Genomic DNA, 18,290 nt, shown 5'->3' with positions numbered 1-18,290 from the left:
ATAGATCCATTAAAAACAATATAGTTTTAATAAAATACAATCAAATCTCTCTACTATCTTTCTTGTATTCATTTTCCATATAACTCTTATATATATATATATATATATATATATATATATATATATATATATATATATATATATATATATATATATAAAAGCTAAAGTTTCAAAAAGTATAAGGTATGATATGAAAATCAATTATAAATATAAGGGCATTTAATGAAAATTGTAAAGTAAACATTGATTTAGTTTAATATATTAAAAACTGTCAAAACTTCCGGTGATGTACATCAAGTCAATCAAAAATTCGTGCATTTGGAATTTAATTCGTGCGGTTAGAATTACCCTTTGTATTTTATGGCGCGTCAAAGATTTTCATTTTACTAAAATCCCTTCTACATGACAGGCTGACAGCACCATCCTTTCACCCTGGGAAGACAATGCATGGTCACGCAATTTTGTGAAAGAGTGTACGGCGGCGATTCTGTTCGATTCCATAGCCTCGTAGCTTTGGTTCTCATCCCTCCCTGGCGCATATTAGCAGTCATTTGTCTTTTACTGTTTCCGCCATAGCCCCGTAGCCTTTGCTCCTTCCCCCCTCAAAGTTATCCGATAACCATTTTACTTTTTGCTGTTTCCGCCATAGCAATATCACTGTGTCTGTGTTAATGATCAACATTTTCCGAACGGCGAGTTCGAAACTGGTAAGGTTATTTTTTTTTTTGACGCATTTTTGTATGATCAAGCACCTACCATCTGTTTTCTCTCACTAGATTTTAATTTTCGGAACGCCGAGCTCGAACTAGCAAGGTTATTGATCAGTCTATTTCTTATGCGTTTGTTTGTGATTACGCATAACTGTTTCCTCACACTAGATTTTAATTTTTTTAATCCGTCGATACAGATATCTAGGGTATTTGTTCTTGTTATGTTCCTTGTGGTTTCTCTCGCGAACCTGTTGTGAATGTGATTTTAAGTTTTTCTCCCGATGCAGCATTGTTTATGCTCACGCGTTTGTTATCTGTTTATTTTCTCACTGTAGATTTTGAATTTATTTCAGTGCCCTAGGGTTTCTAGTAGTGGTTTTCATCGTTGTATCATATCAGTGCTGGTTTTTATCTTCTGTGTGATTTTTCTCCCGTTTTGCTTGATTAATCGTCATTTTTCATATCCAATTAACTACGCAGCGTTTTTTTGTAGATAATGAAAGAAGCAGTTGATGATGCTAGTAAATCAGGTCGTTCGTGATTGAATTCTCATTTCAGGACTTTCTTCAATCCGAGCAGGTTGTTGACTTGTTGTTGGTTCTCTTTGGTGTTTTGCTTCTGGATATTACAGTTTCCAGATATGTAATATACTTCCATTAATTTGTAATCTACAGATATGTCAGATCATATTAAAGGAAAGGCAAATGCATCTTCTGAGAATATCGAGTTCAAATGGGGGCGAAAGGAGCAAAATGATGGAAAGAAGCATGATAGGCAATATTATAGATCATTTACCTACGATGGTGTAGACTACTTTCTTTATGATTCTGTATACATATGGTGTGAAGGTCAACCAGAGCCCTATATTGGTAAACTTACTGAGATATATGAGACAAAACATCTTGAGAAGAAAGTGAAAGTTGTCTGGTATTTTCATCCCACACACGTTCAAAAGTATTTAAGAGGCACTCAAACACTCAACAATGAATTATTCTTGGCTTCAGGTGTAGGTCAAGGTCTCTTTAATGTCAACCCCCTGGTAATCAAACATCATTTTTAAACTCTTCCAAATATGCCCTTTTGGCCTTTTTTCATCTTACTAATTTACAACTATCTCTTTCTAGGAAACAATAGCAGGGAAATGTGATGTTGTATGCACATCAAAGGACAAGAGGAACCCTCAAGCATCTATTGAAGAAGTGGAAATGTGTGATTATGTATTTTACAAGACATTTGATGTTGAAAAATTAATATTATCAGAAAGATTTCCCGATAAGATAGCTGGAGTTGAAGGTTTGTGTGAATTGTGATAACTTATACTTTCTAAACATGTTCATGTGATATAACTTAATACTTTCTAAATGTCCTGAATCTTTTTGTTCCAATATGGATTCAGTTGGATTCTTCTTTAATCAGAGAAAACATTTGGAAATTGGCACTCCTCCAAAATCCAATTGGAACTCCAAAGTTGCAGGGAAATCAAATTCATCTTCCAAGTTTGAAACAGGTCACTGTTCTACTGCAGTAGAAGATGAATCTGGTAATATTAAACAAAAGTTTGTTTTTTAGTAAAATAATCTTTTTAAATCACTTTTACTTGACCTATTTTTACAGATTTTAGGGTTCCTCCTGCAAATATTGGTAGACTAACAATTTCATCGACTAGTGAATACCACTTGAACAAAAGGAAGCTTCAAGACTCTAAAGTTGAACCTGAGAAACCCACAAAAAGACCAAAATTGGTAAATCATTAAATGTATAAATGGTCTTATTTTCTACGTTGCCATATGAATCAGTCTTATTTTGAATTCATTAAATTTGAAGACTTAGATACTACGTATCCATGTGCATGCAGGATTCAAGCAATTGGTTCAAGGAACAAGTGAGTTATCTACAGTTTTTTATAAGATTTATCAAACACCATGGATTTTTTTTGCAAGATGAAGTGATATAAACTAGAAAATGCTACAAAAAGACACATAAATTTAAAGTGAATAAGTTAATATTTCCTTTCTTTTGAGCAGCCATGGGAGGAAAGGATGCAGATAGCCAATGAAACAGGCTCCCTTGTATTACTAGAGAATCTGGATCCATCCCTTACATCATTAGAAGTAGAGGCATGTTAATATTTTAAAACTATACTCTGTTCATACTCATATGGTAATTTAATAATTTATCATTCCCAAATTTTCCACTTTTTTTTTTTTTTTTTTTTTTTTAATCAGGATATAGTTTTGGATGCTTTTCATAAAAAGGCTAGTGCAAAGATGATACAGTGTAATGCGTATTCCAGCCCATACAATGGTATATAATATAACCATTTGATACATGCAAGACAATATTTGTGCTTTGTTAATTGTTTTATGTATGTTTTTGTATTAGGACAAGCTCTTGTGATATTTAACTCAAAAGATGAAGCAGACTTTGCTATTTCTGAGTTAAAAACCAGATGTCTAATGCTTGGAGATATAAGGTAGACTTTGCTCGTTGTATTTTTTTTTTTTTTTTTTTTTTTTTTTTTGCATCATGTTGATTTAATTATATTACATTTTCAATTTTGGTAACAAGTTTTGGGTTCACAATTTCAGACCTATTGTTGGTAGTAGACCTTCATTGAAGGAAACCAGTAAAAAATCAAGGTACTTTGGTCATTTAACAATCAAAACCATGAAACAAATGCGGTCTATGGATTTGGTAATTTTAAGCTTCTTTTACTTTACACTATTATCCGAGAGCTTTTTGCTAAAGATTTCTAGTATCTTTCTAGATAAATCTAGAATCAACAGCCTTCCTTTTTTTGTGTGTAGAGAAATGTAGTTTCCACATCCCACTTTTCACAGCCAAATACCATCGAATTTGAGATGGCACTCGAGTGGTGCACACTGCAAATGAGGTTGAAATTCTGTTGGGATGCATTATACAAGGTAACAATCATATTTCATTCTCTATTCTCTATACATTCAAACACTAATAAATAGTAAATTTTCTTATATATATATATATATATATATATATATATATATATATATATATATATATATATATATATACCCTTCTATCCTAACAGCATCAAGGAAAAGAAATTGCAGACCTTAAAACACAACTTTCCAACCACAAGGACTAAATATGTAAAAATTCCAAATCACCACAAACACAAGAGATAGATAGATAAATTTCCAAGTTTTCAAGTTTTCAAGCTATCAACTATGATATATATTGTTTTAGTTTTTTACTCTTTGGAAGATTTGTTGATGAGTGACTTGTGAATGTGAGGGATAACTCCACCACCAGCAATCGTTCCTTTTATAAGCGTGTCAAGTTCTTCATCTCCTCTTATCGCAAGCTGTAAATGTCTTGGCGTTATACGTTTCACTTTCAAATCCTTGCTTGCGTTACCGGCTAACTCAAGCACCTCCGCCGTCAGATACTCTAGTATAGCCGCCGTGTAAACAGCTGCCGTTGCTCCAACTCTTCCGTTAGCAGCCACTCTCGTCTTCAGAAGCCGGTGAACTCGACCCACCGGAAACTGTACAAATCGCATAACAATCTAATTGAACAAACTCCATTCGTTTAATCATTTATCAGATCTGAATAAAGTCAACACAGTCTTCTCTCCGATTCTCCGTTTCCGTTCGCCGGTGAATCGGAGATTGAGGAAAGGAGAAGAAACCTGGAGACCGGCGCGTGAAGAGCGAGTGGTCGGCTTCTTCTTGTCTTTGTCCTTGTTGGATAATACGTTTGTTTTCCCCGTTAGCAAACCTTTTGCTCCTTTCCCAGACATTTTACCGCCAAAATTTCAGAGAATATTTTCGGCCAATTACTGTTCCCGATCGCCGGAGTTGATCTGAGAATTTTCTCTGCGGAAAAGAGGAGCCAGATCCTTTTGTCAGCCAATAGTCTTTTCTTTTTTTTCTTTATCCTGTTGATGTTACTTGTTCATTTTAGCCCCTGAACTTTCATCAGCTTTTCATTATGGATCAGCTTCTTCTTAGATTTGTATAGTTTATCTTTTTAGTTTGGTATGTTAATGCTTTTAGTTTGGTCATTTTTAGAAACCGATTTCATCTGATGCGAATCAAGTAAATCTAATCTGATTTTGTTTTTCATATTTATTCGAATAGTTTGAAATAAAGTTAAAATTCACGGCTCATTTTTTACTTGATATATATTTCAAAAGTCCAGACATTTCAAGAAAATATATAGCTTTAGTAGTAACAAGTCGTATTGTCGAATGAGATATCACCAAAGTACTTTGATGTTCGTATATTTGGATATTCCAAACTCTAAAGTATAGTAACGGCGCATGTTCGGCTTGAGTAAATACAAGGGATCAAGCCCAATTATTTTATTTTTTATTTTTTAATGACATAAAACTTGCCTTCATAAGATATTTGTACAAAAAAAAAAAGTAAAATGGTAAGTAGATAAGGATTCCTTCATACATGGGACATCCACATCCAAATTATTGGTGTATGTAATGTAAGATGTGGGATCCATATAAAGCTTCAACTCTTTCACTGTTTGTCTCAAAATGATGTTGGGTCACATGAATTTTTTTAGTGGAAAAACCATCCCATAGCGTGCTTTAAATTAAACAACTGAGGTCAAAACAATTAAACTAACCCATTTGAAAGTAACAAATTAAAAGATATAATATGAAGTTTTAAATTTCAAATGTTTACATTAGGGATGAGGTCGGTTCCGGAATTTAACCGAACCGACTCTAATTGAAAAATGAAAATTCAAAGAATTGAGAACCAAAAAATGGAAATTCAAGGGCGAAGCTGGAGTCACTCTAGAATTACATGTATTAAGGCATTGGTGGTCGGTGGATATATAATGCTTGAAGTTATGTATATAGCTTAGTGGTACACAAAGTAGATAGGAAACCGGACTAGTTAAAACCTAACTGAACTCCCAGTTGGGAACTAGTATTTTTTATTAAATCGATAAACTTTACCGATTTTGCTAAGACCGAACCGAACTGGTTTTTAATCTGAAAAGCTGATTTTTTTATTAAAATTTCATTTCTAAAAAAGCCGAACCGATTATAATCGAAACCGGTTTTCCTATACCAGTTTAAAGAAAACGTTTTTTTTACTGGAACCGGTTTAAAACAGGTTTTTGTGCACTTTTAATTTAGCTCAAAATGATAAAATCCATTCGGGGATCAAAGGTGATGAAAACTCAAAATTCTTTCATGGAATTTCCACAATAGAAAAAGACAAAATACCATTTGTGATATTATGGGAGATGGAAAGCATCTGTGAAATATGATTTTTTTTCTCTAACTTTGTCATTAGAGCCCTCAGTATGCCACCTACCGCACACCGTAGTATGTGACGTGTCACTACGGTGTGCAGTAAGCACCGTTCCGACCCTTAAAAAAAGTGGTATGAGTCCTGCACGAGATTGTTTCACCGCACCTAAATTCAAAGTTTTTTACTGTTTTTTTAGCCATCGACAAACGACTAGAAATCTTTTTTTTCTTCAAAAAACACTATAAATACACAATTATTAATTATATCTTTCACACAAACCATTTTCAATTCATACCACATTTCAGACCCTTGCATTGCAAAAATGAATATAAACAACCCTCAATCTACCGCTTGTAGTAAATCGCGTGTAAATGTTCCTCCTTTGGAGTCGTGTGTTTACCGACCACAAATTGATACGTCTATGATTTCGCCCAACCTAACCCCAAGCCCAACAATTTTAATACCAACAAATACCACAACAATATTACACGATGCAACTTCTTAGCCTAACCATGTTTCAAAAATTCCCCCTCTCCTCGAATAAGTTCCTGCAAGTACCCAAGCCTGAACTCCAAATTGTTCGGGAAATCCAACCTGAACCATCCAACCCCAAAAGACGAGGAAACGGAAAAAACACTGGTTTGAAAAGAGAAGACGACATCTCAACAATGGCAACCGGACGAAGAGATGGTTTTAGCGCAATCATGGATCGACATTTCGGAGGATTTTAAAATCGGAAATGCGCAAAAAGATGACCATTTTTGGTGATGCATTATGCAACGATTTCCTAAATTTATGGGTCGTGGCTATTACTGCACTAAAGACGAATGTACTAGCAAATTTCTCGAGAAGAACAAATATGTCATAAAATTCAACGATATTTTCAACAATTTAGTAACTCAACAAAAACGGAGAAGGCGATAAACAAATTTTAAAGACGAACCTTAATTTTTTTTTTAATAATAAGAAGTTGTTCAAGTTTCTGGATGTTTGAAGGTTTATATCCACATCCCGAAAATGGGTAGAAGATTTTGGTAACGAAGAAAATAGTTCGAAAAAACCAAAGTTTTCGAGATGAGTTACACTACTTCATCGAATGCGCATTTTGGGGTTGATTTTAACGAAATGGATGAACTCGAGCTTGAAGAGGTAGTTCGACCGATTGGTCATGATAAGGCGAAAAAAGAGTCTCTTTGTCAAATACATCGGGAATGGGAAGAAGAGATGACATTCAGAGAGTTGTCAGTAATTTTAAAATTTACAATTTGAATTTTGAAAGTCGTTTGAATTTTGAAAATGAGAAATTGAAGGAGAAAAAGAAAGCTAGAGAGGAGAAGCAAAAAAGTTGGGATATAAAATTTTTAACAAAACCCTTTGATTACCTCACCGGGAACGAACTCGATATGGTTTTGAGGGCAAGAACGGACATCATGAAAAAAATATTACAAGTAGTGTTTTTATTTAATTGTTTTTATGTAATGTATTTGTTTATTTAATTAAATTAATGAAATGTTTTTTTTTATTAATTTTATTAAATTACATTTTTTATTCATTTAAAAAAAAGATTTTTTTTTTGGTATGACACCCTTGAGTTTTGTGAGGTGAGGGAAAAATAAAATGTCGATTACGTGACAATGCAAATAGTATGGTATGCTGTGGTATAACATACACATGTCTCAAGAAAATCTTATGACATGTTATTGAAACACCATTTATACGGTTAGAAAAATAAAAGCGATGTGAGATTCTAGCCTCCTTGGGATGGAACATAATGAACATGACAGTTTAACTTTTAATTTCATTAGAAGATTTTTGGAAATTGTCAAGATGGATGTCATTAATTTGGTTTGCAATTTCAAGAAAATCAAACTTCTTAATGAATGGTTACAATCCTTCATTTACAACTCTCATCCTTAAAGTTTAAGACTAGAAGTGCGTTAAAGATTACCAGCCTATAAGCCTTTACCGGTTGTCAACATATAATAATTTGCAAACTTTTGACTAACTAGTTATGTGAGGTTATTGGAGAAGTCTAAGCATCGAGCAATCAACATGCATTAAAGGACATCAAATTTTATAGAAACCCTTAATCTTAAATGAAATCATTGCATGACATAAGGATAATCCGAAAGAAGCATATGGTCTTCAAAGTAGATTTTGAGAAAGCTTATGATTCTTTAAGTTATGGTTACTTGGACAAGGTCTTTTGAAAGATGGTGTTTGGGGGTCAAATGTCGGGTATGGATTTATCTTTGTCTTAGCTCTTCTATGCCTTTTATTTTGGTAATGGTTTCCCAACTTGTTGTTTTTTGTTGAAGAAATCTTCTTGCGTTCTCCTTTCTTTGTTGAATCTTTCATCTACCATAATGATTTGATTCATATGAAAAAAATAGAAAGTATCTTTCGTATGGAGAGTTTAGGATGTTCGAATCAAATTATGTTGTAAAAGGAGGTTCAAAAGTTTCTAAAGGCATATTATCTAGGTCGTTGAGTTTTTGGATCTTTATATACCATGGATCTTGTAGATGAAATGTTTTAGTAATCGATTCTGCACTATTTTCTTTGACATAAGAAATAATGTTTTTAGCAACATTTTTATCTGAAAGCTCAGTAGAAGGAGACGATCAAGATCTTCATGTTTTTCTAAATTCCTCATATAAATATAGACTTCAGGGAGGAGTCTTTGGACGTTCTTCTTCGGTAACAAGCTTCTTGCTCAAATTTTTTTAAGGGGCATCTTGAACTCCCTTGAGGGATCGTTTGCTCTGGAATGATGGACTGGAATGATGGATGATGATTGATCATTTTTTTTAGTAAGGAGGAGGATGTGTTTCTTCTTCTTATATTTTCTCTTATCCAATTTTTCTCTGAGAGATCTTCAATGTGAATATATTTTACATCATCTTCTCCTCCTTTTGCGGAAGAAGGCCAACTTTATTCGCAAACCTAGAATATCATCAAGATTATCAAATATTTTGAGGAAAGATGCAATCATAGTTTCACATAACCTGTCTAACCCTAAGTCAAGAGTTGGTTTCTCAGGAAGTCTTCAACAACTTCAACGCCATTGTTCATTTTTCGATTTCTTCTAAGGGTTATATCCATAATCTGACTTGCATTGTTTAGAATTTTGACATTTACTTTGGACATAACTAGGCATTTTGTGCGATGGTACCACAATTCGTCTGTGTAATATTTGATTTCCTGACTGTGGCACGATTTTTGACAACTCTTCTTTATTTTCGACATTTACGGAGGTACGCGATCCCTTTGAAAGTGCCATCTTTGTAGTCATTTTCTTTTCCAATACATGTATCTCCTCCAATATTTTCATTTATGCTTTTGAAATTTACTTTTGAACTTGATGAAAATTTTGTTGAGGTCCATAATAATGACAAAGTTTGACCCATAAATCTTTGATTGTTGAATAGATAACAAGATTGAATCAAATTGTCTTCCAACTTCTTGAAAAACTTTATTCCCCACTCTTCTTTTTATTGTGCGGTGATTGTTTGGTGGACAGAAATGATGATTCCGTAGGCTTTTGAATCTTAGGTTCGAAGTGTTGAGTTTTTGCTAGTTAAGGCTATCGGTGAATAGACAATCATCGTTGAGGTTCTGTTTGGATCGATAATTTGACTGGAGAGTCATTTCTCATAAGATTGTCCTCCGAAGGAAAAGGAATTTCATCTATGGTGTGTTCCGCAAAGTTTTTCGATAACTCTGAAGTGAGTTTATTTCGCTTCTTTTTCTTTTTCTTTCTTTTTCTTTTCTTCTTATCTCTAGTTCGGCTTCAATGGGAGGTCGAATATTTTGAATTGACCTCAAAACTAGTTATTTTATCACCGAAAACCATTTTTTTTTTGTCGAAAACGACTCGATATAAACTAAATGGTTTTTTGAGTTTGTCTTTAATACAACCAACCCCTATTTAATTAATGTTAATTTATTTTACTCTATAATTATAATTAAACTATAAATCTTTGTTATTTACTAACGAATTAATTTTTTTTAGTGAATATTAATAATATTTTGTTTTAATGTATATATATATATATATATATATATATATATATATATATATATATATATATATATATAGAGAGAGAGAGAGAGAGAGAGCTAGGTTCAAGTATTCTAACTAATTATTGTGCAGATATCATATGCTATTAAAATTACTAAGAGAATAAGTTGTTTAGCAATGCGAACACGTTCAACGTTGCAAAAATATCGTCATTTTCATAATTATTGTTTAATTTTGTTCTCATACATCGTTTTTCACTCATTTTCATTCTGACAAACATTCTGACAGAAATGAGAATAATAATAATAAGTGTATAATAACCTTATAGACGATTTAATTAGTGAGTATGTGTCTTAATGATAATACTTATGTAAGATTGAACGTATTTATATTATCAAACAACATATATTTTTTTTTTATCAATCTAATAGTATACGATATCCACACAATAATTAGTTAGAATAGAAAACCTAAGTCTCTCTCTCTCTCTCTCTCTCTCTATATATATATATATATATATATATATATATATATATATATATATATATATATATATATATATATATATATATATAAGGATCAAATGAGAACACCTAAAAGGTTGAGAACGCGAGAACATGTATATTCAGTTGTGATTTCATATATTCATTTGTGGAGAAATGATAATTTTTTACGCGCAATCAACATAAATATACTTTTTCTCTTCAGTTGAAATTAAAGGCGTAAAAATTTATCATTTCTCTACAAATGAATAAATGGAATTACAAATGAATATACTTTGTTCTCGCGTTCTCAACCTTTTTGGTGTTCTCATTTGATCCTACTCCTATATATATATATATATATATATATATATATATATATATATATATATATATATATATATATATATATATATATATATATATAAGAATTTAAAAGTTAGGAATAATAATTGTCAACTTTGCCCCTTATTCTTTTGTTGGTTTGACATTTTTGGTCCTTGCAATCAAAATTTTTATATTTTTTAGGAACCTTTTATATTCCAACATTTTTAATTCTTTAGCCATTTTGACACTTTTGGTAATTGCAGTCAAAATTTTTATATTTTTTTCATAAAAACACAAAAAACGGTCCGACACTTTCTGCCGTCTGTCATTTTCTTCTTTTGGTATTTTTTTTTTCTATATTGGTTATCATATTTATTATTTTTTTTGTTTTTTCCTGCATTCTATCTATACGTCTCTATCTGTGAAAATTAGGGGTTGAATTATCCCACGTTCATCTTTTAACAACAACGATAGTCAAATCAGATGCACACGGCCTATGCGGAGCATGAACAACATATCTAGTTATTACTTATGATATAATATTTTGGTGTTTTTCATGATTATGTGTTTTATATATATATATATATATATATATATATATATATATATATATATATATATATATATATAGATTTTAAATACTAAATACATATAAAATTTAATAATAATAATAATAATAATAATAATAATAATAATAATAATAATAATATTTTGTTTTTTACTTCATTTTCATGTAGTAATATTTATATGCAACTTCATATTCTTGTCTAGTAATCATTAGCAAAAACCTATAGTGTAGATATCTTTTTTTAATTTTGTTACGTTAGTTTTCCATTAGCTTTATCAAACAAACACCTATATTACATGACAAAAACATTTAATTAAATTTTGACAATTAAATTAAATGGAAAAATTTTGACAATTAATATATATATATATATATATATATATATATATATATATATATATATATATATTAATTGTCAAAATTTTTCCATTTAATTTAATTATCAAAATTTAATTAAATGTTTTTGTCATGTAATATAGGTGTTTGTTTGATAAAGCTAATGGAAAACTAACGTAACAAAATTAAAAAGCTAAAAAGATATCTACACTATAGGTTTTTGCTAATGATTACTAGACAAGAATATGAAGTTGCATATAAATATTACTACATGAAAATGAAGTAAAAAACAAAATATTATTATTATTATTATTATTATTATTATTATTAAATTTTATATGTATTTAGTATTTAAAATCTTCATTCACTTAAAAACGGTCCATGCTAATCTGTTCCAGGTTATAACATGTGGGTAAATGAAAGAATACCAACGATATTTTGGATCATGTGTTATTCTTTATATATTACACACCTAAACCATTAGATTTTTATCGCAAAACTAATATTTATTTACTTATATATTTAAGAAAACATATTTATAATAAATGATCGAATAAATAAACGCTAACATCTTAAAGAAAAATTAAACTCATAATTTAACCGAAAACATTGTAGGAAAAAAAATACATTTGCTAGATTTTGACGACAACAAATAAACTAACAAACTAGTCGTCCGTGATGGATAAAGGGAGAAAGCTCCAAATAAGTTATAAGTAGTTGGAATTCGGTTTTGATAAGGGATAATGACTTGAAAGGTAATAAATTTTTGATTTTTTTTTCATATTTAGTTACTAAACTTTTTTTAATTATTTATTTGCCACTGAATTATTGAAACTGTTCACATTTTACCGTTATGACCGGTAAACAACCGGTCATAAGGGTAAAATGTGGACAGTTTCAATAGTTCAGTAACAAATAGATAATAAAAAAAATTTAGTGACTAAATGTAAACAAAGTTGGAAGTTTGTTTCCCTCTCAAAAAAGTTCAATAACTAAATATGAACAAACTTTCCTCTTGTATTATGGTTTAGCAAATTATGTATTTTTGTTAAATTTTAACAACATTTGTTGATGAAGAAATCTATGAAAAAAAACCCCGAAAAAGATATAAAAAACGAAAAACAAAACCAATATTATATGTATAAGTTTTATGTTATAAAACTATGCAATATTATATGTATAAATATTATCCTAATATTATATGTATGATTTTGTGTTATAAAATTATGCAACATATAAATTGACATACATTAAACAATATACGTTGTTTATAAAAGAATACATACATACATTGATACATTATAGATGTTGTTATGCTCCATATGTATTGATATACATCATACTATTAAAAAGGATATCGGAAATGAAAGTCAAGTTGTTTAAAATTTAGATATTTTAATTTATCTGGATAATTGATTTATATTTGAGATTGTATTTTCTTAAAAAGTTTGAATAATTATTGAAATTTATGATTATTTAACTAGACATATAGAGTTAAGTAAAACATGAAGTGTTGCACCCAAATCATCCCATCCATATTACCTTTATATATATATATATATATATATATATATATATATATATATATATATATATATATATATATATATATATATATTAAAAATAGCTATATATTCAACAATTAAAATGACACTATTTTTTTTCTTTAAAAAAGTCGCTCATAATTTTAAAAGGTTTTAGAGAAAACAATTCATATTTAAATAACTATTTAAAAAAATAAGGTTTTTAATTTTTTTTCTTCAAAATACAACGTAATTTCTGATTATTAAACACAATTTCTTAATAACTATGATTGATAATGGTTCATTTTTTTGTTAAACCAAAATCAGATTGAAAAATTTGACTTGTTATATTTTGGAAAATACAAACTATTGGTTTTTTATTTCGGTTTCGGTTTTTTGTTTTTTTAATATATTTTTTTGGTGTTTAGTTTTTTTTATTTTTTATTTTTTATTTTATAGATTTCTTCATCAACAAATGTTGCTAGAATTTAACAAAAATAAATAATTTGCTAAAGCATAATATAAGAGGAAGTTTGTTCATATTTAGTCATTGAACATTTTTTAAAGGGTAACAGACTTTCGAATTTGTTTACATTTAGTCACTAACAGTGACGGACGCAGACTGTTTTAGTAGAGGTGTCCCTCGTACTTCAAGCGGGTGCACCTAATAAAAAAAAATTACACTGCTTGCCGGAAATTGAGCAGTGGCCCAGGACCCCAAATGCCCCCACTAAGGTCCGCCACTGGTCACTAAACTTTTTTTAATTATCTATTTGCCACTGAACTATTGAAACTGTTCATATTTACCTTTATGACCGGTTGTTACCGGTCATAAGGATAAAATATATACAGTTTAAATAGTTTAGTGAAAAATAAATAATAAATTTTTTTTTGTGATTAAATGTAAACAAAATTAAAAATTGGTCACCTTTCAAAAGTCATTATCCCTTTAAAGTCTAGAACACATCAAAAGGTATGCGATCCATTAGCCATGATCCATATTGTCATATTGAGGACGTCTTACATTGACCAACGCCCCTAAATCTCTCCAACAGCTCCTGATTCTTGCATACAGTTAATCCCACCTAGTGATAAATTGTCCTATCGTTGTTAAAAAAACGACATCTAACCGTTATTTATTTATTATTTTTTTTTTTTGTAAATGATATGTAAGAGAAATTCTCCATCAGGTACCTTAGAGTGAAATTGGTATCATTATGGTCAAAATCATCTACTGATATAATTAAATTTTAGATCATGACAATTTATTAAGTGATTTAAGTCACAATCGTTATTATTAAAGACGAAAAGCACGTGACAATTAAATCGTAAGTACACGTTAGCGGATTCACAAAAAGCATGTCGGGCCAAATACTGTGGAACTTTAGAAAGCCACGTATTTACCGAAAAACAAAAGTTAAATACGTCAAATCACAACTTTCTGCAAATTATAATATTTGTTGAGCCAAACGCAAATATAGATGCAATGATCTTATACCAATCTTATAAACCTATCAAACATATTTCCATTCAATAGAAGAATATTACAAATTTTATATTAATATATCTTGTAATTCATCTGATAAATTCACTTTAGAGTTATTTATATTTACCAAAAATACGTCAATATAACATAATAATTAAAAGAAAGAATAAGTATACAATTTTAAAAGGGAATCATAATAAATGGTAGGATTATATGAACGCATCCAAGTATAATCATTTCACGTGTCAAGTTTGAGTTGCATGAATAAGCAAAAGCTGAATGATCAAGTAAAGTGGTTAATATACCGTTTGATTATAATTGTATTTTTGGGTATAAAATATAAATTGTTCAATTATGATCGTATAGTAAGAAAAAAACTAAAACTTCTATCCAATAAAACGACATACGGTATGGATGAGTACTTAGGCTATGTTTGGCGTACTAGCTGAAAAGCTAGCTATTAGCTGAAAAGCTAACTGTTAAAGAAAAAGCTAGCTGATAGCTGAAAAACTAGCTGATAAAAAATAACGTTTGGTAAAACAGTTGAAAAGCTAACTAAAATATATAAAATTACATAAAAGGACATGTAAGAGTATGTGTTTCTATAGTTAATTAAGGGGTGTATTTGAAAAATTTTAAAAAAGCTCCTAAAAAACTAGTCTAAGTAACTTTTCAAAAAGCTAGCTTATAAGCTACTTTTTGACTTACCAAACACGGCAACATAAAAAAAATTCGAAAAATAAGCTAGCTTATCAGCTAACTGTGGTGCGCCAAACACAATCTTAATATGTCGAAAAACACTACATGTGAAAGCTTCTACAACTTCTGCTATGATATTATTAAGTTCCATGGAAACGAGTTTGAGATTATGTTATAGACAATATCTTTATAGATCTTACGTCGATTTTGTTGTTGTATTATAGAAGATAACGATAAATTTAATAATATAATTTTTTTTATTTTTGTATTTTATTATTATTAGATATTAGATATATCAAAAAAACAGGCTGATCTTTTATTTTGGACTATTAAGTTTACTAGTCGATATCATAACAAAATTACCTCCAAAGTGTAATGAGTTGGATTTGAATCATCTTCAAAAGTATTGCTTTCGGGTTTGTAGGCTTGACAAAGACGTCTGGATTTGACAAATCGGTTCCACACTGATAAATGATAACAATTAACAAGTACGAAATTTATATAATTCATAAGCCTATTTTATTTTAGAACGATGAATCATTCCAAAGTTGAAGTTCATCATATTTTAATCAGGAGTTATTATTTTTTTAATAGTAGTATAAATATTTTATGAGCCTTAAGTCGTGAACTAATGCATTTGGATTGATTTTAAAAATCTTTTATGAAATATATTTTAATGCGTTATAATAAGTTGGTTAAATATGCTGGAAATCAAAAGAATTATTAAACACCAACAACATGTTAAATCAACACATATGATTGAAGTCCAAGAACATGGTTTATGCATATACAAACCAAAATACTTGTGAGTGATTGCACAACAAGATCTTTGTATTATTACCGACCAAATAGAATAAAAACAAAGAAATATTTTCGTAATTTTAAATTCATAAACAAAATTTGTCATACTTTGAAAGACCGATCACATTGATTTTTAATTTTTTTTTATAATCGTCATAATTTTTGACTGATTAAATTAATAAGATCAAACCCCACTACTTCACCCACGCATTCATTCTCTTTTTCTATAGCATTTTACAACATTTATGGTAATATTTTGGATATGTTTAACAAGAGCTTTCTAGAGTTTTTAAGCATTTCTATTCTTTAAAAAAATCTCTATTTATATGAATCAGAGGTGAACATATAGACCGTACCCGCCCAAAACCACATTGGATCCGAGACTATAATTGATGATTCGAGAGGACAAATAATCAGACTGGTTAACCAAAACCGATGTCGGTGTCAGTCTCGATGTTTTGGTCAAATACCTGTTTGGAACCGATACATGGTGCTAATGCAATTGGTATTGGAAATAATTTCAATTCATTACAACTTCTAACGTAAGATTTTGGTGGTTTATAAGAGATGACAAATTCAGTTTAATACTGAAATATAAACCAATTCAGCTTTGATATCTCATACTTTAGGTCTTATAACTCAATTAATATGTAATCATATACTGTTCTTATATAGTCTAAAATGAAGTACAAACTATAAACTATATATTGGAAAAAGTTTCATGTCATTTCGACTTCAAATGAAGGGGTTATGACAATTTTAAAAAAAATGCAGATTGTTTAAATGCTGAAACAGAGGACAAAATTTGGCTTTGATATCTTGTGTTCGGGGGCATGTAACTTGATCAATATGTAATAAAATAATGTGTTTCAATAGTCTAAAGTGAAGTAAAAGTAGTAAACTACATATTGGAAAAAAAATTCATGTCATTCTGGATAGGTCCTGACTTTTTAGTTGGATCTGAAGGCACCGAACTAGAACCGATATAGGGCAATATTAAGAACCAAAAACTACCCTGCTTGATGAAAACCGGTCCATGTTCGATTGAACATACAAACTTAAATCTTTTATTTAACACAAAAATTTCATAATCTGCAAGCTACTTCAAGTTCATATTGGGATCTTTTAGTTTTGGTTTTTTATGTAATTTTATAAATATAAACAAATACAATTATTTTTACCAAATATATCTACACAAATAAAAGGCATAATTTTTAACCTTTAGGCTTCGCAACCAACATAGCGTTGTTAGCTATGAGCTAACAAATAAATAAGTAAATTTGGTTCTTAATGTTACTAAAAGAATATTTTTTAAGGACAACTCAAAACGAAAAATATTGTATTATTTTAACGCTGTGTAAGATGGTAAAATGGGTCGGGTTGGTCCAAGCCATTATTTTAATACATTTTCTTATTTTTAATAAATAGTTAATGTAGTAAAGTAAGATAAAAACTTTAATCTAACTATTATAGTAAGAGAATAGTTTTATCAATAAGAGGTGTAAATTAAAAATAATTTAAATGGCTTTTTTTTCTCATTTTATCTTTACTTTTTTAGTTATATTTTCTTATTTTATTTTACTTGTCCCGTTTAACATCAAATATAATATACATTAATCTTTTTTCAAAAGTAGATTAACTGAATAATCTAAGATATAATAATTTGGTAAAACTAAAAAAAAGTATATCGTGCTTTAAGTGTTGTACCCTTATTTGAAATGCCTAAGATCACATGGAGGATTGGTCAGAAATCAGATCTTGAGGGAGTTATTTAAAGGGTAAGAAATGAATTATTCTCAATCTTTGATGAATGTCCACCTTCCATCCATTCATTATAACTAACATGATCTCCATATTTATTTATTTATGTTGGATGGCTACCCCCACCAGATATACATCTTATGTGTGCTTCATCTACCCAACAGTCGTTTCAATGTCCATGTGCGCTTTTCCATAAGGGCAATTACGTCCTTTTGCTTCTTCATAGGTTACCTTTATTCCAATAAACGGCAAATGGTTACTGGATATTCCAACGGTGTACTCATTTTCTACTTTTGCAAGATTAAGATAGAT

General features: G+C 29.9%; 2 protein-coding genes across 4 annotated transcripts; one reads left to right on the top strand and one right to left on the bottom strand.

The window, feature by feature from the left end:
* Nucleotides 1-376: 376 nt before the first annotated feature.
* Nucleotides 377-16,783, top strand: LOC145054404 (protein ANTI-SILENCING 1-like). Of its 3 annotated transcripts, none has more exons than XM_079002571.1 (13): nt 377-707; nt 1,204-1,289; nt 1,385-1,749; nt 1,835-2,003; nt 2,107-2,250; nt 2,325-2,452; nt 2,566-2,592; nt 2,735-2,827; nt 2,936-3,014; nt 3,093-3,183; nt 3,299-3,404; nt 3,518-3,634; nt 16,553-16,783. In XM_079002571.1, exons 3-13 carry the CDS (start codon nt 1,387-1,389, stop codon nt 16,556-16,558), a joined length of 1,323 nt encoding a protein of 440 aa, XP_078858697.1. In that variant the 5' UTR covers nt 377-707; nt 1,204-1,289; nt 1,385-1,386; the 3' UTR covers nt 16,559-16,783. The 3 variants fall into 3 exon arrangements, with proteins under 3 accessions (XP_078858697.1, XP_078858696.1, XP_078858698.1); XM_079002570.1 differs by lacking the exon at nt 16,553-16,783 and adding an exon at nt 3,778-4,818; XM_079002572.1 differs by lacking the exon at nt 16,553-16,783 and having other exon boundaries at nt 3,299-3,349; nt 3,518-3,611.
* On the bottom strand, nt 3,853-4,520 carry LOC145054405 (putative histone H2A variant 3). The gene is made up of 2 exons (XM_079002573.1): nt 4,381-4,520; nt 3,853-4,236 (listed from the first exon to the last, which is right to left on the bottom strand). Exons 1-2 carry the CDS (start codon nt 4,489-4,491, stop codon nt 3,940-3,942), a joined length of 408 nt encoding a protein of 135 aa, XP_078858699.1. The 5' UTR covers nt 4,492-4,520; the 3' UTR covers nt 3,853-3,939.
* Nucleotides 16,784-18,290: the final 1,507 nt, after the last annotated feature.

The sequence above is a fragment of the Lactuca serriola genome, chromosome 5 (genome assembly GCF_051521515.1).
Source record: "Lactuca serriola cultivar US96UC23 chromosome 5, Lser_US96UC23_V15, whole genome shotgun sequence".
Classification (NCBI taxonomy): Eukaryota; Viridiplantae; Streptophyta; class Magnoliopsida; order Asterales; family Asteraceae; genus Lactuca; species Lactuca serriola.
The sequence above is the reverse complement of the archived record's forward strand: the minus strand, read 5'-3'. Positions and strand labels throughout refer to the sequence as shown.

Coding starts and splice junctions, on each gene's coding strand:
- LOC145054404 (XM_079002570.1), top strand. CDS start 1,387: ATGTCAGATCATATTAAAGGAAAGGCAAATGCATCTTCTGAGAATATC. Junction 2,004..2,106: donor TAAGATAGCTGGAGTTGAAG/GTTTGTGTGAAT, acceptor ATATGGATTCAG/TTGGATTCTTCTTTAATCAG. Junction 3,015..3,092: donor GTATTCCAGCCCATACAATG/GTATATAATATA, acceptor TTTTTGTATTAG/GACAAGCTCTTGTGATATTT.
- LOC145054405 (XM_079002573.1), bottom strand. CDS start 4,491: ATGTCTGGGAAAGGAGCAAAAGGTTTGCTAACGGGGAAAACAAACGTA. Junction 4,237..4,380: donor CTTCACGCGCCGGTCTCCAG/GTTTCTTCTCCT, acceptor CGATTTGTACAG/TTTCCGGTGGGTCGAGTTCA.